At 43.5% G+C, this 24,608-nt stretch overlaps 6 protein-coding genes across 9 annotated transcripts; 2 read left to right on the forward strand and 4 right to left on the reverse strand.

The window, feature by feature from the left end:
• Positions 1-324: 324 nt before the first annotated feature.
• LOC111066474 (mitochondrial coenzyme A transporter SLC25A42) lies at positions 325-5,325 on the reverse strand. Of its 2 annotated transcripts, none has more exons than XM_022355135.2 (6): positions 5,100-5,325; positions 2,018-2,291; positions 1,645-1,954; positions 1,312-1,577; positions 1,051-1,237; positions 325-986 (listed from the first exon to the last, which is right to left on the reverse strand). In XM_022355135.2, the coding sequence occupies exons 2-6, from the start codon at positions 2,274-2,276 to the stop codon at positions 833-835; spliced, it is 1,176 nt and encodes a 391-aa protein (XP_022210827.2). In that variant the 5' UTR covers positions 2,277-2,291; positions 5,100-5,325; the 3' UTR covers positions 325-832. The 2 variants fall into 2 exon arrangements, with proteins under 2 accessions (XP_022210827.2, XP_022210826.2); XM_022355134.2 differs by having other exon boundaries at positions 327-986; positions 2,018-2,298.
• Positions 5,326-5,829: 504 nt separating this feature from the next.
• Positions 5,830-7,299, forward strand: LOC111066408. Its single transcript, XM_022354978.2, has 3 exons — positions 5,830-6,118; positions 6,190-6,724; positions 6,789-7,299. Exons 1-3 carry the CDS (start codon positions 5,925-5,927, stop codon positions 7,104-7,106), a joined length of 1,047 nt encoding a protein of 348 aa, XP_022210670.1. The 5' UTR covers positions 5,830-5,924; the 3' UTR covers positions 7,107-7,299.
• On the reverse strand, positions 7,237-7,719 carry LOC111066409. The gene is made up of 2 exons (XM_022354979.2): positions 7,486-7,719; positions 7,237-7,424 (listed from the first exon to the last, which is right to left on the reverse strand). The coding sequence occupies exons 1-2, from the start codon at positions 7,633-7,635 to the stop codon at positions 7,341-7,343; spliced, it is 234 nt and encodes a 77-aa protein (XP_022210671.2). The 5' UTR covers positions 7,636-7,719; the 3' UTR covers positions 7,237-7,340.
• A 451-nt stretch (positions 7,720-8,170) lies between these two features.
• On the forward strand, positions 8,171-20,932 carry LOC111066405 (fatty-acid amide hydrolase 2). 2 transcript variants are annotated; one of them, XM_022354975.2, is made up of 5 exons: positions 8,171-8,547; positions 8,647-8,710; positions 13,985-14,165; positions 18,860-18,907; positions 18,975-20,932. In XM_022354975.2, coding segments are annotated over exons 1-5 (1,722 nt in total). In that variant the 5' UTR covers positions 8,171-8,546; the 3' UTR covers positions 20,403-20,932. The 2 variants fall into 2 exon arrangements, with proteins under 2 accessions (XP_022210667.2, XP_022210668.2); XM_022354976.2 differs by lacking the exon at positions 13,985-14,165 and having other exon boundaries at positions 8,172-8,547.
• On the reverse strand, positions 8,541-10,590 carry LOC111066407 (succinate--hydroxymethylglutarate CoA-transferase). The gene is made up of 2 exons (XM_022354977.2): positions 9,005-10,590; positions 8,541-8,946 (listed from the first exon to the last, which is right to left on the reverse strand). Exon 1 carries the CDS (start codon positions 10,458-10,460, stop codon positions 9,129-9,131), a length of 1,332 nt encoding a protein of 443 aa, XP_022210669.2. The 5' UTR covers positions 10,461-10,590; the 3' UTR covers positions 8,541-8,946; positions 9,005-9,128.
• A 2,450-nt stretch (positions 20,933-23,382) lies between the features above and the next one.
• On the reverse strand, positions 23,383-24,572 carry LOC111066425 (transcription factor A, mitochondrial). 2 transcript variants are annotated; one of them, XM_022355029.2, is made up of 3 exons: positions 24,346-24,567; positions 23,680-24,258; positions 23,383-23,627 (listed from the first exon to the last, which is right to left on the reverse strand). In XM_022355029.2, the coding sequence occupies exons 1-3, from the start codon at positions 24,408-24,410 to the stop codon at positions 23,501-23,503; spliced, it is 771 nt and encodes a 256-aa protein (XP_022210721.2). In that variant the 5' UTR covers positions 24,411-24,567; the 3' UTR covers positions 23,383-23,500. The 2 variants fall into 2 exon arrangements, with proteins under 2 accessions (XP_022210721.2, XP_022210719.2); XM_022355027.2 differs by having other exon boundaries at positions 23,680-24,572.
• Positions 24,573-24,608: the final 36 nt, after the last annotated feature.

The following is a 24,608-nucleotide window of genomic DNA, read 5'->3' on the forward strand; positions in this document are numbered from 1 at the left end:
GTATCGAAATATTATCGGGATAAAGAACAAACTTAACCCACATAGCCCCGCTCTATTTAAACAGCAACCGCGTAAAAATACTGTTTGTAAAAAAGAAGCTGCTCCTTTCAGCACGTTACAACAAATTTTAATTGATATCTGTTACCTGAAATGCGTAACGTGGGGAATGGAATGTAAGGCACACATTGTAGCGATGAAAAATGATCGGTAATCGGAGGTGCTGCCACCTAGCACTAAGAATATGGGCGGTCTGTTTGAATGCCAACCCTACAGAAAGCCGCACGCTATGTTTAAACAATTTTTGTAAATTTATTTATAATCATATAAAACACACTAACATACAATATATTCGTATATATAATATATGCATAAGATGATTTCGCTGGTGAACATTCATGGTAAATTCATGGCCATTTTTACAATTACGAAAGCAAATTGACAGAATACATTTACAAATCTTCATTAAATCATTAGTCTAGGAGTAAAAGAGTAAGTTATTGTCCAGGTAATGCCGCTGAATACAAAATAGGATACCAGGGCTTAGGGCGAATCAATATACAGACTATTTTTTTTTTTTTATTACTTTGGGGCTTAAAGCAGATAATAAATCAATTATGGTTTATAACAAATCTTAAGCGTTTCGGCGAGTGTTTTTTCGCATCGCTTCTCCTCTCCTGCACAATTAACAACTAAAAATATCTAACAATTAGAGCAATTCTGGCGCTGCACAATTCCCTCGCCAGCTTTATTATTGCATCATGTGAGACTTACGAACGAAAGCAGTGCGTTTTTTGGTGTGTGTTTGGGAGTTGGGTTGGGGAGGCTTCGACTGCTAATCCTCCAGCCGGCCACGCTTCAAGTGGGACAGCTCCCTCAGCCAGGCTTTGATCAGGTCATAGGTGGAGAAGCTAATGCCCACAGCAATGGGGCCCTTCAGCCAATTCATGCTGAGGCCCTTGTAGAAGCCATTCTTGATACCCTCCTCACTGTGAAAGCACACCATAAATGTGGATTATAACCAACGTAATTAACGATTACCGATTTTCTTACCGATAGATTTTGAGGAGCGTCTCTAGAATGGTGGGACAGCGTTCATTATTTGCTTCGTTCACACGCATCGTTTGCATTCTTCGGCGCACAATATCCAGGGGATAGCTCGCCGTTTGGCCAGCGGCACCAGCCGCAGCACCAAACGCCAGCGACACCAGAGTATTCGGTTTATTATTGCCAACCATTTCTGCAATTTAAACAAAAAAAAAAAACATTTTAGCAGGCACATTCGATAGTAATCATCTAGGAAGCACTGCTCACCATGGTACTCCCGCTTGAGGGTCTCGTAGGTGAAGAAGGAGGTGCCCGCGTAGGGAATCACACCCAGCACTGTGGCCCAATAGCCACGGTACAGCGTCCGTGGGCCCTCCTCCACCCAAATCTTGGCAAAGACTTGCCGCAGCGTCCGGTAGCCCGTGTATCTGTCCGTCACAGCCATGCGTGCGCGTGCCAGATCCAGGGGATACGTCAACGATTGGGACGTAATGCCCGCCAGTGAGCCAGCCACAAAGCGGCGTAACTTTGTGCTGCAAACAGAAAAGAAACCGATTTTAGTGGAAGCCTGAAGGAGTGTTAGAGAGTGTTACAACATACTTGGAGCCATCCTTGTCGACCTGCAGGATCCTGCGCCACTGCTCGTGGGCCGTAAACTGTATGGCCGCATAGGGCACAATCCTGGCCATGGTGGCTGAGTTGCCACGCCACAGGGCCAGGACACCCTCATTGGCATAGGTGTGCTGCAGATACCGCAGCGAGGCACGAAACGAGAAGGGCACATCTTTGCGTATCTGAAAGTTGATCTTTGTGCGGTCCAGCGGAGCGATGACGGTCTTGGCCAAAGCCCCTGCCGCCGCTCCAGACACCAGACTAATGACCACCTGGTCGATACTGGTATTGGTGCGCACTAAATGGGGGCCACAAATTAAATGAAAATCAACAGGAAATGGCGGCATTCAATGGGACCTACCGCTGGGGCTGGGACTGGGACTAGGACTGGTGCTGACTGAATTGGCGGGTGTTTCTATTGCTGATGTTTGCTGCTCCGATGATGATGTCACATGATGCTTTCCATTCGCATCCTCATCCTCCACATCTGTGGATGCAGATGCAGACGCAGCAGCAGCAGTACCCGCACCCGTTGCGGTGGTGGCCACTGTGCTCGATAATTGACTACCCGTTGACTTAATGGACATGGCAATGTTCGGCTTCTCCAGAAGACGGCTCATGGCAGACTCTGACTCCTGATTCCTGGGCAAAAACGAGAAATCAATTTTCATATCAATTTGAGCCATGCATAAGCAGGGGCTTATCATAACAGCCGATAACAGAAAACAAATATAGCCAAATATAGTGCCCGAAATAAAACCAAAACCAAAATCATTTCCATTCCCTCGCAATTTACTTTCGGTTTGGTTCGCCACTGGCTCTGCATTTATAAGACTTCTAATCAAAACGAGGCGTGCTTCATAAACCCATAGATAGAAATAGATGGTCATATAACACAGGGACATATGGACATACATACAGTAAACTCTCGAAAGGGTAAACATTTGAACATCGGTAAAGAGAAAACCCTTTGTGATGCCAAAGGCAATAAAATGCGTAAATATTTTATTAATAAAATAAAATACAGTAAATCGAATTATTGGAAGAAAAGAATGAACTAAAAATTTATTAAAGATGCTTTAAAATCGTCTCAAATATTATTGCAAACCATCTCGCTTTCCCATGACAAAGTACATTGCTGATCAACTCGAGACGCACAGGAAATTTCCCATAAAAACCAAATACATGTCCTGTGCATGATGTGGCAGTTTGATGCTCTGATAAAGGTAGTTTCTTGTGATGTCCATTTGTGGGCAAAAGCATAAAAATTTATATTGGGGGTCTGGACAAAGATATGTTGCAGGTTTTTAGTTTGTGTTCAACGAAGTTTTTGAACTAATCTCACTAGATAATAAGGTTCTTAACTAAACTATCTCTTAGCAATACCTTTTCACCTTTTTATACTGGCAGTTTTTCCTTTAAAAAAAATATTGGAAATTTTCTATTTCTGCAGTACATTCGAAATTAATGTGTCTTTCTGTTTATGGGCAATTTATTAGACATTTGTGCACCATGTGTTCTACTCTTTTGAGCCTTCACTGTATGTACTGTTGTGGCAGATGTATTTTAGGTGATAACAGAAAAGCACTCTCGCAAGTCTATGCAAAATTCTATCTGTCACAATTGTTTCGTAATTCAAGCAAAACCGAGCAAATAATTTCTTCTTTGGCATGCGTTCAAAAAAGCACATCTACGAATGTTTTTCGACCCAAGTCTTGGCCAAGTTGAAGCAGTTGGACTCCTCTATGTTATCTGCTGCCTGGGGTAAGGTAACCAACATTCCCAATTGAACTTTGCTTTGGGCCCCCCGTGCGTGCGAGTACTGGCTACTGAAAGCGCGAAACTTAGTCAGAGATTAGAATTTCTTTGCTTAATCAGCAGCACCTGATAAGATTCGCTTTGTACGCGCTAATTGCGTCTTATAATAGATAGGACGGAGCTACCAATACATTCATTCTGCTGTGAGAGGGGAACATGCCGATCGACCTCTGCTCTGTCTTGTTGTTTGTTCGCATTAATTGCTAAACAAACCGCCCAACCGGTTGTGTTGTATTATAGCAAAAAGCAAAAAGCTAAAGCAGCAGCAATAACAGATTATCGGAGACCCAGAGCATGGCTTTCGGTGTGGCACACACCTCCAAAACCATTATCATGCAAATTGTGTGCTTGTGTGATTGTGTGTGTGTGTGTGCGTGTGAACGCACGTGCGGGGAGAATCACTTTGTGGATGGATTGGGGTTTGGGGTGGGCACAGCTCCAAGTGGGCAGCGGCTATAATTAACGCATTTCATTGACGGATCGGTGCAGGAAAGCTTTCGAAGAGAGCGACCGAATCATTAGCGCTATAGAAATACAAGCGCAAATTTCGCATAAGGCTGGCCTTGAACGTGATTGTTGGGGGGACAACATAAGCAGAGGCATATATGTATATGTACATTAGTGCAAGCAAGGTATATTAAATAGAAGGTAAGACATAGTGATATGCATGCTAGGTATCCTTCTATTCTAACATTCCCAATGCCCTGCTTTCTATTCTGATAAGAGTGGAATCCCTTTTGGACGAATTTCAATCCAGGCAAATAGCTGTCAGCCCAGGGTGGATGCTGCTGCTACTGCTGCCGGCGTAGCGCTCATTGAATGCAAACAAGTTCGTGTAGGCAAATGGTTTGTTGTTTTGCACTTGAGTCAAGGCTATTCGCGGGGGGGGCTTGATCCAGTATCCAGTTGATCCAGGGTAAATGAAATGTTGCTCACTCCAATTCTAGTTCTAATGCTGGCATTGAAATTTGTTTGTCGCTTGTTCGTCGTTTGAGAGCACACAGGCCGGTCGGTCCATAAATAGACACACTCAAACGCCAGCGAGAAGGGGGGCTGGCTGGAGACGTATATTTATAGTGGACTTTGTACCCGGCAGTGGAAAGGCAGTGGTGGTGCAAGTGGAATTGAATCAAGCAAAACAACAACAAATTGAAATTGCTGATACTACATGCTATATACATACGTATAGTATGCAGATTCAATTACGTTAAGCATACATTTACTCGCAAAGAACGTAGTTCGTTTCGCTTTTATTTGTTGTTTACTTCTGGAAAGAGCTACGTGACTTCATTCTGATTGGCATGAGAGAGGAGAGGAACAGCTGTTTCTCGACTATCGTTGAAGTTGTTGTTGTTGCTGTTGTTGGAAATCTTTCTCTTTGTCTGATATGGAGACACACAGACAAGTGCATCTTATTTACCCACCGACTTGTATTTAATGTACTCCTTCTCACATGTAAAACCTTAGCTGCGCTTTTATTTATCTATCATGAGGGGCCTTGTTTACTCCATTTTATTGCAACATAAAACACTCTCACACACTCACACACACACAAGCACATTATATAATTGGGCAAGAAAAAAACAACAATAAATTATGTTGAAAATCTTTTAAGGCAAACGCACCTTTTGTTTTTGTTAATAGCACAGATTTATTCTTGGCGACTCTTCTCGAAACCGAAGTTTCGGCTTGCACTTTGCACTGGCACGGCACTGGCTCGTATGTTTCGTTCTTGCCAAATGAATGCACCTCATTTATCTCACGTCGAAATCATTTGTTAATAATAATTTTCCGCGCGACTTGTGCAATTGTTGTTTATATCTACCGTTCCATCAGTGTGACCGCGGATTTATGGATACAAAATATACCAAAATATACCTTGTCCTTATCAAAACATACAGGGGAAAATCATATTCCTCATTTTTGATTTTTGGGTATTCGGTTTAATATTACAAGCTTAATAAGTATCTTACCACTTAACATATAATTTTACCAGATAGATGAAGCAATTTTCTACACTGTAAATTATTTTAAAGACTCCCATTTATTGGATTGCTTATAAAATCAGGTTTAATCAAAAAACCTCAACAAACATGTCGAAATAAAGCAATTTACGCTCTCCCGACTCATTTTTGCGTTTCAAGCTAGATTCAAAGAAAAAAAAATGATAAAATCTAAAATAAATGGAATAGATAAGATTGTAAATTTTAGCTTTGGCAGGATTAATAAACATGTATTTAAAAATTATTAATTTTATAAAAGTGCAATAAAAATGTTATATATAGCATTAAAAAAGCCGAAAAGGCAGTTCTGGTTTAGCGCTGCCACCACTGTGAAAACGTTGCATGTGGTAGCACGGTTTTCCTGGTTTGCAGCCAACTTCACGCGAGACGCACTGAAAACAAAAACAGCGTACAATAAAAAAAATCAACATTTTGCTCAATAAAAAGATGAACGTTGACTTGCGGTCATACTCGCGGCACTGGCTCACGGAATTCATAGAGCAATACCAGGAGGAGGAGTGCCTGTGGCAGCCGAAGCACAACGACTACAGCAATCATGCCGCCCGAAACAGATCCTACGACAGGCTGGTGGAGAAGCTAAAAGAAGTCGAGCCGAATCCCGACCGACCCATGGTCGTAAGGTGCATTGGTTGAACTATGCTCACCTGTTTCACGATGCGACCTAATTGCCCTTTTCAATTTTGTTTTGCAGGAAAATCAACTCACTTCGCTCGGCATTCCGGCGGGAGTTCCGGAAGACGACCTGCAAGAGCGACTACGAGACACGGTTGTGGTACTACGACAAGCTGCTATTCATCGCCGACCACAAGCCCAAGAGGCATGAGTCGGGCACCAAGCCAAAGCGCGAATTGCACATCAGCTTTGACGACGAGGAGTCCATGGAGTATGAGGAGGAGTCCCATCACACAGCCACACAATCACAGCATATGGAAAATTTAGCGCCCACATCCTCCGACGAAGTCGAGGAGGTGGCTGCCACCAACAATGTGGTGGTAAGCAGTGAGGGCGCCACACTAAGTACAATATCGGTGACGCCAGCGGATTGTGTGGCTCTGGTGAAGAGTGAACAGCATCAGCACGATGCGGCTGCCGTCCAGGCACACCAGCAATTAGTGGCACATGCGGCGGCCCAAAACTCCATAGCAGCTGCGGCAGCACAAGGACATGCCGTCAAAGTGCTGGAAATCACATCACTAGATTCGAACTCTCAGCGTGAGATACAACAGGTAAGCGAATGGTAATTCGATTCTCTTCTGGCATTAAATGTACGTTTTTGTCCGTTATAAATAGGCCGTCAACTCACTGGAACAACACCAGCAGCAAATGCATCTACAGCAGGCCAATGGACATGGCCAGTCTGTGCCGACCATACAGATCGGGCGCGAACACTATCAGCCTCTGTTTAGCAATGCAAGCACCACAGCGTACACAACCACACCGCAACCCCCGCCGCATGACGAATACGATGCCATCGGTGTAAATGTGGCAAGCAAACTGCGTGCCATCAATCCCACCCAGCGCATCATTGCGGAGAAGCTAATCAGTGACGTGCTCTTCAATGCCCAGCTGGACAACCTCACCGTCAACTCGGGCGTAACGCAGCATTAATCTCAGTTGCAATCGCCAATAGGATAGGTTAGGACACACAGATTAATAGAACCCTTTTATTGCATTGTCGCATTCAGTTTGCTCTTTCGACTTTGGCCTCTTTCGTGGCTACCAGCAGTTCATTGTATCATACCGTTCGTATGTAGTTTTAATTAATTCAATACAATAAATAGATTGTATGTTTTAAGATCGATCCACAGCCGTCATATTGTCCCATCTCATCACTGCCTCTCATCATTTCGCACTGCTGGTCGGCTGCGGGTTCGCCGTACTCTGGTCTCCGCCACCTGTTATCTTGTGCCAAACGAATCTGGCAAACTAAACGACAGATTTAGCCATTATTAATGGAAGCTTCTTATGGCCAGGGGACACCACTCACCGTTACAGGCGGAAGGTCTATTTGCTCAGATTCGGTTACTAATTTGCGGTTGTTTTGCATATAGCTCCAGCCCAGGTGTATGCCAATGAGGCTGGGCACCATCACAATGGTGACCAGGTTGCGCGACACAAACGACGGTTTTTTAGGCATATTTTTTGCTAAATTTTACGAACAAAATTTATTATTTAACAAAAACAATACATTTGCAGTGTGACAGCAGTGTGGAAAAATACTGCTTTGGTATTTTATATTATCTGTCAGGGCTGGAAAACGGTTGAGATTTTGAAATAATTTCATGGCGGGAAACGACAGGGGCCGTAATATTTATCCATTCCATAATTTGTGGCTAGCTGGGCTTGGTTCAAAGTCCACAATTTCACAGAATGGGGCAGCAACTAAATACATATGTTCCCAAATTGTTTGGTTAGGGTTGTGGGTCAGGTGGGAGATAAACATTTGTCATCAGTGTCATTCGCTGCGGTTGCTGTTTTTATAGCCATGATTTGCATGATCTATGTCACTATAGAATGGTGCACACACAAAGGGTATACCTACTATGACATAGGGTTCGCCTCTACAACTTTTATTTATAATCGAAAAGTAAATAAATTTGCTGCTCTTAAGCCCTTGACCAACACTGCAGTCAAAGCAGTGATACTTTGAAATAACTGTTAATTTGTTTGTTTGTCAGGAGGGGCAGCTGCGGCTTAGTGTAATTTTCATCTCGGCTTTGGGGCTTAATAAGTGTGAAATCCACACTCACGATCGATCAGCGAAGCTCCCTCTGGTGTCGTGTCTGATGTGGTCTATGCACTTTGAACACAACTCAAAAGCAAACACAATATGCCATTGACACCTACAACTACACCTACACACCGGCGAAGGCAGCGCGGCGAACATTGTTAGTTTTTGGCAGCAGAGCAGCATTTCCCACTGACAAACAAAAACAAATCATTTTCTGTCGCTGTCGTGAGCGGACGCTCTTGCTCTACACCGCCAAAGTGCAATAACCATTTGTTCCAGGGAATCAATCAAATAGGTGTATCTTTAGTTGTTTTGAAAGTGAGTCCCTAACCGAGGCTACCCTGCGTTCTTTATTTTGCTCATTTCTTTACATTTTCCTTTTCATTTTGCCCCTGTTGCCGTGTTGCCGTGACGCAGTGACGAAGTTAATAAAATCGATATTTGCATATGTGTGCCTGCAGCTGGACATTCTCAGATTCAGGTAAGAAAACTCGTGCTCGACACCATCACCCTCTCCCCGACTGCAGCGGTCTGCTTGTCCTTGGGCTTCTCTTCGTTCACTTTCATGGCGTACTTTTCGTTGTGCTTGAACACACAAAAGAAGGCTATCCAGCCCACAATGTTGATGACCACGGTCAGCATCAGGGAGTAGAATAGCACAATGATCGCCTTCTGCCGACTCGTGCGCTGGCTCCACGGCACATGCTCAGTCGAGAACTACGTGGATTGGGATGAGTAATGAGAGGCTAAGTAAAGGAAAGGAAACACTTCTTACCGGCATAATGAACAATAGAGAAAAGGAAGAAGACTGGCCCATTGATTGTACCAAAAACCCTTCGACACTTTAGATTTATAGTTCCGGAAATTCTGTACAGGATTTACATGGCAAGGGCTACTAGTTACTGGATAATGCCCTGATCCCGCAGCGCGGCAAGCTCCTCAGGTCCATAGCCGAGCAGCTCGCTCAGCACGGCATCCGTGTGCTCGCCCAGCATGGGCGGAGCCGTGCGGGCATCGTTGAGTGCCTCGCTGTAGACCACAGGCGGACCAACCACCTTGACGGAGCCATCACGCGGATGCGGCAGCGTCTTGACCAGGCCAATAGCTTTAATATGCTCATCCTCGAACACTTCGCTAATGCTATTCACCGGACCAACCGGAAACGGGGCACCCTCGAAGCGTTTCATCCAGTTCTTGGAGCTATCCTGCGCCAGAATCTGCTCCAGCAGTTGCACCAGCTCCTCGCGATTTTGGACACGATCTTTGTTTGTCTTAAATTTGGGATCTTCAGCCACAGGCTCAATGCCCAGCATACGACACAGCTCCACGAACTGGGCATCGCTGCCGGCGCCCAGGGTGAGATAACCATCTTTGGTCCTGAAGCTCTGGTAGGGCACAATGCTGGAGTGGGCTGTGCCCCAACGCTTCGCTTCGCTGCCTGCGTTTAAATAGTTGCTGGCGACATTTATCAGCAGGGAACAGCAGGTGGACAGCAAATCCACGTCGATCTTTTGGCCCCGCTGAGTCTGCTGGCGTTGGTAGAGCGCTGCCAGGATCGCTCCATGGGCATACAGCCCAGTGGCGACGTCTGTGACGGCCACACCCACCTTGCTGGGCGGACCATCCCTTTGCCCAGTGATGTGCAGCAGTCCACCCATGGAGGAGGCAATCACATCGTAGCCCGGACGTTTGGCATATGGCCCCACCGATCCGTAGCCACTGAGAGTGCAGTAAATGAGCTTGGGATTGATCTTTTTCATCTGCTCGTAGCCCAGATCGTAGCGTTCGAGGGTGCCTGGCACGTAGTTCTCCACCAGCACATCACTGATCTCGGCCAGCTTGTGGATCAGTGCCCTGCCACGCTTCAGATCAATGCACACGCTCTGCTTGTTCCTGTTCGGCGCTAGAAAGTAGGCGGCATCTTGGCTATTCTCCAAGAATGGCGGTCCCCACTTTCTGGCCTCATCGCCAAAATGCGGACGCTCCACCTTGATGACCTCCGCCCCCAGATCGGCCAGCACCATGGTGCAGTATGGCCCGGCAATGATGCGGGTCAAGTCCAGAATGCGCACGCCCTTCAGCGGATGGTGACGCTCGTCCACACTAGCATTATTATCGCTGTTATTGTTCTCGTTGGCTGCGGCGGCTGCAAAGTTTCTCAAGCTCTGACAGAGTCTGTAATTAACAAAGCCACAATGGAGTCGCTGACAGAGTTTCGGTGACAACAACATTGCTGTGTCGGGGCGGGTGCAGATCGCGGGCGGGATGTGAATGGAGCAGCTGCTAACTTATCTAGCGGCTATCTATGTATGTTACGGCGATGGAAAGTTTTGCGACCCAACTTGATCCGCGGACACATTTATCGTCACTGGCCAAAGACCCCCCCCAACGGAAGCCAGTTGGAGCTCTCTCGCTCTCACTCTCACTCTCTGCCTCCATGTTATCTTTTATTGCCTACTCTTAGAGACTACGTACTAAAGAGAGAGCAACCATTTTAAGCTGGTTAAGAGGCAGCTTCCTCTGCCGTGCTCTCCTCTCTCGTCTTCCCCTCTTACAATATTACTCGATTCACGTTTCACCTTGGAGAATTCCCCACGCAAGTCTGAATCCTTTCAAATCATGACTGTAAAACTCGTCCCTTGCTTTGTGTGTGGGGAACCACCTCAATTGGAGTTTAATAAGCCCAGATGCCATATCATTACAGCCAAGTATGAGATCTTTTATTGCTCTCTGTGTCTGTCTCTGGCTCTGCCTGGTTATTATCGTTCTGATTCGTTCTCACTGTAATTATGCCACCTTGCTGACATCTTGGATTGCGTGATCTCTGAACAAGTATTCGACCATCTAAATGATTAGTTTGGTTTCTAGCATTTAAGATTAGTATATATATTATTTTGTTTGTTGTTTTTCTTGAAATATTGCCTAACTACGTCCAGTCCCTAATATGCTGCAATTATTTCCTAATGGTCCAGACAATTAAAAAGCAATTTTATTGTCGTTGATAAGTAACCTACGCCTCAATGCTCACCATAAGTGTCAGACAGATCACTGGGTCCTCACGCAGACCGACCCTTGAGGTCATAGCACGTATTGTAAACAAATCGTTAGAGTGTTCCTAATGGAGTTGATTCATCGCTACGTTTATTGATTAGGATCTAATTTAGGTAGCAATACTTAGACTGGCAAAGTACCGGTCGCGCATACGAGTGCATAAAATTACCAATCTAGAACACGACAAAAACATTTTCTTTTTAAAGCTTCCTTCGCTTTTTATACTCCTAAAGTATATATCATAAATCGGGTTTTACAGAAAGGTTTTTAAAATATTTAATACATTTTTTAAATTTAAAAATTAATCTCTTTAATTATTAAAATTATTAGAACTATATAATGTATTATAAATTGGATGCATAAATCAGAAAAATGTAGTCAACATCATGGAATACATTAAGCAGAAATCCAGAAGTTTAAATAAAATTTCATATTTCATATTATTATATTAAAACTTTAAAAATACTAAGAAATGGATCTGCTTAAATTTTTAGATCATTTTTAGATTAGACCAGGGTAAAGTATAGCCAAAAAAATATGTAGATTAAAAATGATCCCTGTGTAAATCAGGATATTCAACGGATTTTACCAAAATATATATAATATAATAATTATAATTTATTTAAATTTTTAAACAGTCTTGCAATGAATTTAACAATCAAATTCGGAACTATTCATATTTGTCTAGTTTAATGTGTGTTCCCATTTGACGAGTTACGATGATATGTCTAGAAGAGTCTAAGAGAAATATACTCGTAAAAGGGCATGTAATAGGTTCTCCATTGCAATCTACATACAATTATGAACACTCACTCAAGTCGTGGATTTTGTTGTTTTCATATCCGGGCATTCTCTTTTTCACTTTTCGCTTGTATGTCAGTTGTCGAAGCAGTAAAGACCTAGGGCGAATCCACCAATGAGGTCGGTCTATGAATACTTGATTGTATATGTACATATATCAGCCCTTTGATTGATATATGTATGTAGTTTTTATTGGAATCTATAGATTATGAATGGAAATATCGGAACTGAATCAACAACACTTTATCTATCACTGTAATCTATCCATAGAGGCTATTAAATACCATGAGTGTCAGAGATCTACGGGGGGTAAACCATATTTTTGTAATCAATAGGGAACATCAAACAGATGCGTCGACATGCAATAAACTAGCTTCGATTTACTAATGATTATTAATTAAGGGACTGATTGGACATGAGCATGTGATCTGTGAGAACTCTAGTGCACGTAGAACTGCGAAGATGAATGGGTTGCAAGCCCAACTGATTCATTGACACACGTTCTACAACTAGCTTAGATCTATGTACATCCCAAGCAACTTGCTTGTGAAGGGAGCGTGATACTAAATGGGTTCAGGGTTCGAGTTTCGTGTTTGAGTTCTTGTGAAATGTTTTTTTCTTTTCACACTATTTGTAAATAGACCGCAACAGGGTTTTCCCCCGGAAACCTCTTTTGGCATCAATATTTATACAGCGAATGACGCTGGCAGTGTTCCTTTATTTAAATGCCGATGATCTCAGGCCGAGTTGTAACTAGGGGTCAGCATGCATAATTGTACAATAACTGATCTCTAAAGTTAAAACAAAAACAAACAGAGAGTCGATCAGTGGGCGACCAACCGACCGACCGTCTTATGTGTGTAATTAGCGATGTGGGTCCTCCCTTTTGTTTACAACTAAAATCCATTCCAATTGCAATCTGTGGTAATGTGGGGGGTTCAACAGGTCAGGGCATGTGGCTAATTGCAGGGATAGTAGTCCCAAGCATTGGCATTGACGCACTTGTTGTACTCGTATCTGATGCTTAGTCAGAGCAAACCCATTTCCTTTGGAGGCCTAATGGGAACTACTTACTCGTACAACAAAAGTTAAGAGCAGCTTAACAGCGTTGAAGAGCGACCAAAGACAGAGAGAGAGCGAGAAAGAGAGAGCCAGCTTGGAGCAGCACTCTCCAAAGCAATGCTTTAAATACTTTGTGGCATGCTAGCCCCATGTTTATTTGCTTTTCTCGTCTCGTTCGCGTCGGTTCGGTTCGGTTCAGTTCGTTTCGTTTCGGAATAGAAATACATTCGAGCCCAGAGTTAGATTCAGTCAATCCGCCTTTTGTTAGGAGCCGCCCGGAAAGAAGCCTGGAATGTGTTGAGGCATACAAATTAAAAGTGTAACCCAAAATGAAAGCCGGAGAAACGTTGCGCATGCGTATGCAGGGCCAGTCGTGTCATATGCGAGTGCATCCCAGAGATACTTTGCCTAAGCAAAACTAGTTTTTCGATACATATAGATGCAAGTCGGGGCTAAGAAAGTAACGCAACTATTAGCCAACTGACCAAAAAGGCATCACACAGATCCCTCCCTCCTCAGCCCAGCCCAGCCCAGCCCAGTCAGTCAGTGTTCAAGTGAATATTGTGCAAGCGAAAATACATATCACAAACAGCAGCAACAGCAGCAGTTGCCGTCGTCTCTGCTGGCTCTTTTTTTGCCATCAATTGCAGTCAGCTGCAATATTGCACAATCCTGCCAACCTGTTCAGACACTCGTCTGTGTGCAGAGCCAGAGTCCCCCCCAGCCGTGTGTGTGTGTGCAGTGCAGTGTTGTGGCGCGATACAGTGCGCGCTCTCTTTATTTTTTGCCACCCCCCAGCCGAGTGTTAAGCCGTCAAAATTGCTGTGCTACTTTGTTCCAGGATCCTGGGGTACATCATGCGCCGGTTCCTGCGCTCGGCCATGATTGTCTTCAGTTGGTTCGTGGTGCCCTACAGTCGGTACACCAACATCAAGGTGATACGGCGCAAGCTGCCACCGATACGCAGCCACCTGCTGGAGATACCTGCCGTTGATCTGGCCAAGCTGATTCGCACCCGAAAGGTGAGTACGCTCCATTTTTTGTTCACTTCATTTAGGCCACTTACGCAAAAGAAACAAAAAATAATGGCCAGGCCTTGCAAATCTTGCAAAATCAATAGCCAGCCAGCCACCAGATTGTTGCCACAGCAGCAACAGCAGCAGGCAGCAGTAGGCAGAGGCAGCAGCAGCAGCACTATCGGTTGCCACATCCATTAGATACATTGTGGCAAACTTTGAGGCAATCAACCCCCGGGGACCCGGACATCTACCCATTAGGTGAAGCTCGCACATTAGCAGGTCGTCTCCAAGTCTCCGACTTGGACTCTCAGGCACCGCCTCAGACACAGACTCCGACTTGGCCTCACCTTTGCCTCTGAATTTCGGCAGAAAGCGACAAAACGCATAAGACAAAGATATTACTTTTCATTTATAGTACTTTACTTTTTTTGTTTTGTTTTTCGTCGCTTTATTGAGTCTCTTAAAAGTCTCGTCCGAGTCGGTGGCACTCAACTCTTGCCCCTAACATTTCAATTAGACGTGCGGGGCTATAAAAAAATGTACAAGGGGACCAAGCTAGGGGTTTAATACCCTTCCCAGCGTTTTCCATGAAAAGGCCTGTGAAGACTAAGCTCAAAGGTGATCTATTAATTTAATAAATTGCATTTATTAAAATATTAACAAGTCAAGGTATGGTAGAGGGAATTGTCATTTTGATTCTTAGGAGCTGCTGGAGATTATAAAAAAATTTTAGCAAAAAGTAATTATTATTTATTACTTCCATATTAAATTAGTTTTCATTAAAATTAGGTCGATTGTTTTTGCTAGTCAAAGTTGATCAAAATTCGGTCTTTGGGAATGGTGATTTGAGATATCTGTGCATTGCTTTTAAATCATAAACTAATCTCGAACTGCAATTTATTAGCTATCTGATGATAGTGATATTAAGGACTTTCCTATTCCGATTCATCTTTATGGCATCATGGCATTTGATTTAAACACAGTAGTTGCAGACTTTTGAAGTTTATTTACTGCCGAATATTCTAATGCGTTTCTAATCTTCCTTTTATGCATGAATTTTAAACAAAAGCTTCTCAATAAATTCTCTTAATTCAATTAAAATTAGATGTACAAAAAGGAAGTAGTAAAGAATAAAAAATAATGCAATTAGCTGGTTCCACTATATATTGCTTAAAGACTTTTTGATCCTTCAAAATGACTTGCAAATTACTTGTTTCTGGTTTCCATTCCTCACACAGTCTAATCCCCACAACTTTTCCACTCCACCTGCATTGCAAATACGCTTTAAAAACTTTATGTGATCCCAGCCAGAGTATAATCCCCAGATGAAATCGAAATTAATTTGGGTTTTTTATTTGTGCTTTGTTTATTTTTGTGTGTCGTCGCAAGCACTTGAGTCAATTGGCCCAAAACGGATAGCTATAGACACGAGGCATTGAAGAAGCAAGCTGGGAATTAGTCATCTGAAGTACGGCTGCTCGGCTATTAACAAAGAGCGTTTTATGAGGCGAGCAGAAATTTCGCAAAACAAAAATTATACAAACGGCCTAGACAGTCAACGAAAAAATACAAAATAAAGCATAATCCGTAAGATGTGGACATGAGCATGTGCATGGATGGGACTTACATGACGAATACGCCGTACACGAGACAAATCTTTGCCCTGCCTGATCCGCCGTAATGGTGTTTGGCTGTGGTTGCCTCGTACTTTCGTGTTCATGTGCAAGATTTCATGGCGTTCATTGGTCCACATCGTGTGAGGTCACTACTTGACAGACCTTATCGAGTGGCGGCCCCTATATATGTATGTATGTATCCCACTCCCCCCCACCACCACCACCACTAGCCCCTCTTTGTTACTGTTTTCTTTTGCGGCATGCACTCCCCTTGTAGTTGATATTTTAGTGCACGTTCCGTCTGAAGTAAAAAAGATTTTGTTTTGTTTTGTTTTGCTTTTACTGCTTTTTGGTCTTCATTCGCGCAAGCACTCATATGGTGCGTACGCGTATGACTGACTGATGTCTGTTAAATATTATTATTTTAATTATGTTTTTTGTTTTTGTTTTTTTGTTTTTTCCACTCTTAATTGCTGGTTGTTTCATTGTCATAGGTTAAGCATTGCCTCGCTCCGCTTACGGGGGGAAGGCTATTGCCAAGCGAAATGGTTTTGTAATTGAGATTATATCAGAAACCGCATCTATAGTTATTGTAGAGGGAGGTCTGAGGTTGTCCTATTAGAATATTATATGACACAGAGCTGGAGACTGCTGCCGCTGCCCTCAAGAAGGAATTCGCTTAATTGCCTTCTGTCTGCAGTTATTTAATTAAGATTTATATTTAATGGTATTTATTAAGCAAGAGAGAGTGGATGCGATACGTACATACATCAGTTAGATCCGAAATTGTACTTGTACTTGGGGAATCGCATAATTCGTGTTTCATTTTTTACCATTATTTTGTTTTGCTTAAGCTGCTGCTTCTTCAATATTTTTAGCACGTACTTCGCATTACACCCAGAAAAAGTGGCTCTCAAATTTTAATATTTACACTTGGAATTGAAATTTGATTCTATAGTGGAAATTAAACAACAAAAAAACTGTTCCGCATACATTTTTGAATAATAAATTAAATATTTTATACTTAAATAAATATATTTCATATATAAAATAAATTAAATAATAAATTTCCTTCAAATTAAATATTTTTTATTTAATTTGGAGTGTTTTATTTTATATTTATTTTAATACACATTATTAAATATTATATTTTATGTTATCTTTTAATTCAAGTGAATCCAAATCCAATATCCAAATTTAATTCCTTTAATTTTAATTTTATAAACCGAATGTTTAATTTAAATACTCGAAATGTTTCTCTTCGCAATGCCATTTTTCTCTGAGTGTATACTAGCATCTGTATACAGAGTATATAAGCAAATCTGTGTCTGTGTGTCGCGATTTCTGTACATGCTTTTTATTGCCTCTTCGCTTTGTGCCACACGCAGCAGCAGCAGCAGCAACAACAGCAACAACAAGAACATCTTTTCCACCTTATAAACATTATGTGGTACGAGTATCGGTATCGGGAGCTTTTCGGTTGATGATTTTGTCTGTCGGCTATCTTCCCTCGCTCCTTGCCCCTCCGCCTGTTGCATGTTGTTGTCTCTTGGGCCGTGTTTACTTGATCAATTTGCTCTTCGTTTCTCCTGCCCCTCCCATGCACTGCACTGCACTTCACTGCTGCCTCCGCCTGTGCCGTGCTGCCTCTCTGATTTATTATTACACTGGAAGTCATTGAAAAAGTCAAGTAGCCTTAATTTTAATTATACATACATATGTACATATATACAATACATACGAGTACATAGGTATGTTGATGGGAGAGGTTTTTGCATCTCATGGGCATGCATTTAAGCAAAAGTAAGGCAAATTTATGTCTTTATTCAGCAGTAGGTACGAGTATTGATGAACCTGCTGGCTGTGGAAGGCCTTTTGCATGAGATTCGCTTAAATCAAGTTCATAGGTGGCCATTTGATTGATTCTGATGCATAATTTATGCATTTTATGGCAGCATTTAATTGATTCCTTGATTTCTGAAGTCGTTCCGCCACTCATGGATCATTTAATGGATCTAGTTGACTGACACTTACATATCCTAGTACCAGATCTATCAGACCGCAGATGGCAAGTTGCCAAGAATAAAGAAATTTCCGTACCAGGTGCGGTAGCAATATGATTTTTCTTTCACAGGATTATGGGAGAAAAAAACCCAACAAAGTGTTTAACTTCAATCAAATCTGAAACAGGCATGTACTAGGAAGCTGCAAAGCCTTGTATTAACAATACAAATATTGATATATATGTACAAATGATATATTTTATGGTTGCACTAGACAATTAATTTATATTGTATATTTCTTTGTGGAATTACTGAGAATTCATTAAATAAATAAATTAGCTTGTTTCTGCTGCCTTTTGGAACCCTTTAATTGATATCAATAAACATTAATGTTTCATTAATGTCACCAACAATTCCTTTCAGCATTGACTGATAGGTACACACTCATATTCATTGTCTTACTTGCACGCTTATCTGATTGAGACCTTGATCTATCTATCTATCCATCATCGCGTCGTTATTTGTGATTCCAAACGCATTCATTTGATTGATTTATCTAGCGACATTTATAACAATAATTATGCCAAAAGCGTACATTTACTGCGCCCTATCATTTCCGATCTATCCCTATCCCTTATACGAAAAGAGAGTGACAATCCCTCACTTGGTTGGAGGTGTGCGAGGAGCTTCTTCGGCGATCATTGGCATGTGCAGTTAGAGAGTACTTTTCCACCGATTCCCATATCTATTGTCAGCTTGGGGAACGTGTCTTTGCCTCTTTATATTCGCTCCATTCAGTTGTTGCATTACTCATACGTCATGTGGCCGCGCCGCTAAAGTGAACGTCATGAATGCAATTCCAGAGTCGTTTGGTTTGGCTTTGTTGCTGGCTTTGGCTGCTTTTTTTTTATTGATTTTAATTTAACACAAATTGCCATTGTGGCTGCCTCAATAGACTAGAATTGATTGTTTCTGCCTGGTACTGGTTAATGTGACTGGGGAATGTGGGGAATGTGTGGTGAATGCTGCTCGAATAATGGCGGAAATGTTCAAACAATTTTCCCTTTTCTTATTGCAGATTAAAAGCGAAGAAGTCGTCGAGGCCTACATCGAGCGCTGCCGGCAGGTAAGGCCCCTGGCCAGGAGAGCAAACGAATGCTGGGGACTTTTGCTAATCACGTGACTCTTTACAGGTGAATCCACTGATCAATGCCATTGTTCAGGATCGTTTCGAGGAGGCGCTGGAGGAGGCCCGCGAAATAGACAATGTCATTGCGATGGGCATCAACAGCGTGGAGTCGATGGAGGAGCATACGCCACTGCTTGGCATTCCGGTGACGGTCAAGGAGAGCATCGCCGTCAAGGGCATGACCAATCAGGCGGGACGGGTCTTCAAGACACCGCAGATAGCCAAATCGGATGCACCCGTGGTGGAGCAGATCAAGCGATGTGGCGGCATCATAATGCTCGTGTCCAACACTCCCGAGCTGTGTCTGCTCTGGGAGACGTACAACAATGTGACGGGGCAGACCAAGAATCCGTACGACCTGAAGCGCACGCCGGGCGGCTCGTCGGGCGGAGAGGCAGCGCTGCTGGCGAGCGGCGCCTCGCTGCTGGGCCTCACATCGGACATTGGCGGCTCCTCGCGTCTGCCGGCCATGTTTAGCGGCATTTGGGGCCACAAGCCCACGCCGTATGCCGTCTCGTTCCGCGGCCATCATCCGACGAGCGATTTCCCCAAATGGGGAGACTTCTTCACCATCGCTCCGATGACGCGCTACGCCAAGGATCTGCCGCTGCTGCTCAAATGCATGAGCGATCCGACGGGACCAAAGTTGACGCTGGACAAGGAGATCAGTGCCCATGGCATTCGGTTCTTCTTCATGGACAACGATGGGCCCTCGGGCATGATGCGGCCGCTCAGCCGGGACCTGCATGCGGCCATCAATCGTGTGGCCAGCGACTTCAATGCCGAGCGGGTGAACATACGGAAGATGAAGTGGTCCCTGGACATCTCTCTGTCGGCGATGCTGACCATGAAGAACATCGAGACGATTTACCACAAGACCGAGGAGGGGGAACAGCCCAAGACCGTGTGCAAGGAGACGGTCAAGTACTTTTTTGGCTGCTCGGACAGCATTCTGCCATCGGTGATATTCGGCCACCTGCAGAACTTTATGAAGATCATACCCAATTCGCGGCACAAGCATCTGGCCAGCATCATCGAGGCGCTCAAGACTGAATTCAAGGAGATGCTCGGCAACGACGGCGTCTTCCTCTACCCGACCTTCCCAAATACGGCGCACCAGCACTATCAGATCTACCACAAGCTGCTGGAGCCCATGTACATGGCCATCTTCAATACGCTGGGCCTGCCAGTGACCAACTGCATGATCGGTCTGGATCACCGCAATCTGCCCATGGGCATTCAGGTGGTGGCCAATCCCGGCCAGGATCATCTTTGCCTGGCCGTGGCCCGTGAGATGGAGCGTCGCTATGGTGGCTGGGTGCGTCCCCCCTCTGAGGATAGCCACAGTAGCAGCAGCAGCAGCAACAGCAGCGGCAATGGCAACGGCAACGGAGGAAGTAGCAGCAGCAGCAGCAGCAAGCAGCGTGGCTAGCCACTCTGGGGTAGTAATGGCTTTATCCCTACGTGATCCTTTTGTACTTCGTTTTGTTTGTAGCTAATTGTATGTGTATGTATGTATTGTCCATCATTTAGGTAACGTTTAGAAAGAGACAGTTATCAGCTGAAGCACACGGATTCAGTTATCATTTAGAGAGCCTCTTCAAAATTCCACGACTCGAATTTCATACTCCATTGTACCTACCTATTATTGTATTAAATTATTAAATGTCGACCACTCCAATCTTGTACATCGTATTATCTAACTCTATATACTACCTACTTTACTATATACTATATTGTATGTTTATGTAAATATTCCGTCTAGCTTCTAAGTCTTAGGCTTATGCCCCACTCATGGCAAAGATCGATACGAAAACGAAAAAACAAAACAAAAAAAAAGAAACTATTCTGTATGTATTGTATGTATATTTCTGTAGCAGCTCTGTCGGAATCAACGAAAAATATCGACAACTATTTTGGCCCAAGAACAAAATTTGTTGAATAAACATAACAGAAAACTAACCGAAAATTCACTACTAATTTATAAGACTTCTATGGCGCAATACCCCAAAAAAAAGAAGTTGGCCTCCACTTGAAGCTGTTTAGCTGGGCATTGGCCTGACAGGGGGGCGGGGGGAATAGCAGGTCCAACTGCATGGAAAATTGGGCTCAGCAGCAGTAGCTGCTGGTCCGTACTAATAGAAAATCTACAAAATACGGCTACTGGAGACAATACAAACAGATACAAACAAGTAAGTAAGTAACTAAGTACTACCGCTAGTGCAGGCAGGCATTATACGTAAATGGTTCCACTTGGCTGGTTACAGAGACCCAGAGGAGAACCTCCACACTGAACAAAATTAATACTAAAACAAATCCAAATCTTAACATGGAATTTTGCAAAACATTTAGGCATAATTTTCATGCTGCATAAATAATTTTAATTAGGAACCAAGGAACCTGTAATAGCAGCAGCACAAGATACCAGACATCGTATTTTGCAAATCATTCTGACATTTTCATAGATTTTTTTTTTGTGGTGTCATTTTCATGGGACATAAATAATATTATTTAAAGCTAAGAGTGGCATTTATTTGTATGATTTAATAGGTTTTTTATTTTCTGCTTAGGTTCCAGGAGCCTGCCAATTCTTATCTGAAAGCCTTAATCGTGCGCATGCGCAGCCGTTTCCCAGCCTCAAATGCATTTCTGTTATGTCTGTCTGTCTGTTTCTGCCGAAAATGTACGAGTATATGTACAGATTTTATTGGCCAGCCTAAGGCGCAGAGCAGAGGCACTTGCCGCATTTAGCGTTGCATTTTGTTAGTTTTTTTTTTGTTGTAGTTTCTATTACAAAAAATTGTTTTCTTGTGTGTGTGTTTTTTTGGCTTTTGGAGTAGCTCAAGGTTTTGGCAATACGGCTTGCGCAATTCCGCTGTTGCTGCCAGTTCATGAACGTGGTATTTGGTCAAAACTTCGGAGGTAACTCAAATTCTTGCTTAAGAATGTGGCGGTCGTTGGGGTGGTGGCGGGGGAAGCTCTAAAACTCTTTGGCATTGGCCATTCGAAAATGTGGTGAAGATTATCATGTGTCTCTAAATTAGGTGAAAACCTTTTTCATTTGTCTTCAATTCAGTTGTTGGAGGAGGGGAAAACAAGGGGAAACCCAAGCAGCATGACCAAAAATTATAAAAATCTCAAGTCATGCTTCCACTACCTGCAGAGCCGATGAATTAGCTGGAAGCAAAGCCAGAGCCTCTCTTTGTCTTTGCTCTCGCGCTCTCTCACCTCTCTCTCTCTTTCTGGAACACCTGGCTGAGCATTCCAGAGAGGAACGTGTGACGCTACTCTTATACCCGTACTCAGTCAATATATACAGTAAGCCGCATATTATTCGGAAACCCTCCAGTTTATACACCTATAACTTGGCGAACGGTTAAGTTAAACAGAAAAGGTTAAATTTTGAAATACACTTGTAGCAGTGTGATATCACATGAGTCGGGAAACAAAATTTGGTTGCTCTAGTCTCTGAGATCTAGGCGACAAACAAGACGGACAAATGGACAGACAGACAGAGACTCGAATATTGACGCTGATAAAGAATATATATACTTTATGGGGTCGGAAACGTTTCCTTCTCTGCGTTGCACACATCCACTTTCCAGTACGGGTATAAAAACCCTCTCTCCCTGCAATCTCAAATACTCTTATCAATGTTGTTGTTGGGTTTCGCCTTGGATGCGATGCAGAGTATACCGCCGAAGTCAGCAATTTTTGACAGGCAGAGCAACGAAGAGAGAGGGAGAGCGTGCTGACCAGAGCGGACCAGCGGAAATATCATGCCAGTCTTTCGGCATTCCAACCGATTCCCAGGCCAAGCCTAGACATGGCGAGCATGGCATTTCATCGTTCATTTGGAAAATTGAATCGAGCAGCGAGCGGTTGTGCCTTGTCTCAGCCACGCAGTGTTTTCATCTATAAGTAGCTGTAACACCAGTCTGACTGTACCAATTATTAGAACCTTTGTACTCTACGCATTTGAGGTGACAAATCAAACTGCATATTTGTTTACCGTGATCTACGTAGAGAGATTAAAACTGTGTCGATTACCGTGTTAAATCAACTGAATATTAAGTGTGATCTTAACCCCGTAAGACTCAGACACGTGTTACTAACGGATTCCCATTCCGTTAGTCACACGAATTTGTATGTAGCTGTATCTGCTCGATGCCACGTGCTTGCTCACACACGCAACGTGTTGGCCAGAGTCAAAGATTACTGTTTTGTAGACTAAATTAAGCATAAAACTGACTGCGATTGAGACACGCTCTAGCTTGGTTTTCTCAAAAAAAAACTCTATATATTTAATGCTGAATCTATGCACCACAGTTCAGAAAGTTACTAAAATTTACTTGCAGCATTGGCAGCAGCAGCATTAAATGGGCGCTGCAGGAACAATTCTAAATTATATGTACTTAGGCGAGCATTTAAACTTTAATGATTAACATAAACAATTTGCGATGAAAAAACAATATGAAGAAATGGAAAAATGTGATGGCGTGGGGGCACGTGTCAAGAAGCTAGAGAAGATTACTTCTCTTTGACAGGCTGGGCCTTGCGGGTCTTGGGCTCTGGGGGATCAATCAGGTTGCCGTGGCGCACAACGTCGATGTGGCCCAGGCGTATCATTTTTTCCTCCCAAACGGAAATTGATTTTCTGCAAATGAAACATTAGCAACTGAGGTACATGTGATCGGATCATAACCCACTTGTATATCTCGAGCTCCTTGCGTGTGTCTTGAATGTAGACGTCTTTTTCGGCATCGGAGAGGCGTGACCACTTGGCCGTCGTCTTCTGATGCCACTCACGGTACGTTTGCTGTGGGGTTTGCGGGGTATTCACGCGCTCGCTGACAATGAAGCGCAGGAAGGCTGAGGCCGGCTTCTTGGGGCGTCCAAGTTCTTTGACACGCTTGCGCAATTGCCGGCGCTCTTTGGCTTCGACAATGTCCTGCTTCAGCTGCTTGATGCCGGCACGCTGCTCGTCAGTCAGCGTGGCGTCGTACTTTGTACGCTGCTCAATGTACACCTGCTGGTCATTCTTAAACTCGACCTGCAGACGTTCCTTCATCTTGGTGTCCACATCCACCCAACTCTTTGCCAGCTGTCGCACTACCTCAACGGTGGTAATTTTTGGATTGGTAGCTATCAGCTTTGGTCGCATCTCACGCATGAATCGGAAATACGGGGTCAGCGGCTTCTTGGGACGTGGTGGCAGACCCACTTGCTCCTCGAGTGTCTTTGACTGCTGCACGGGACTGTTGCTGAGGTTGGCAGCGGCCAGGGGTCTGTTAGCGCATGTTGTTGTGGGTGTAAATTGTTTGTCGATTTGAATAGGAAGTGCAGAAGAGTTTTGATTTTTGGCTACAACTTGCCTGACTTTGTTGATTAGCGACCCGAAGATGGACCCACGCGACAGTAGCGTTGTTGTATAGATCATTTTAAGGCTTTGTTCAACTGCTGTGAACAAACTTTTGTAGCTCGCTTAGAATACAGACGTATTGTTGTCGATTGAAAAGGCAGAGAAAACTTGTTGCATTTGTTGCTAAAAAGTTTTACGTAAAAAATGCGGCATTTGATGGATGTAGAGCTGCCACCTTTTCGGTTTTACAGTAAACATCGCTTGGAGTTACATCGA

The sequence above is a fragment of the Drosophila obscura genome, unplaced genomic scaffold (genome assembly GCF_018151105.1).
Source record: "Drosophila obscura isolate BZ-5 IFL unplaced genomic scaffold, ASM1815110v1 contig_150, whole genome shotgun sequence".
NCBI classification, from domain to species: Eukaryota; Metazoa; Arthropoda; class Insecta; order Diptera; family Drosophilidae; genus Drosophila; species Drosophila obscura.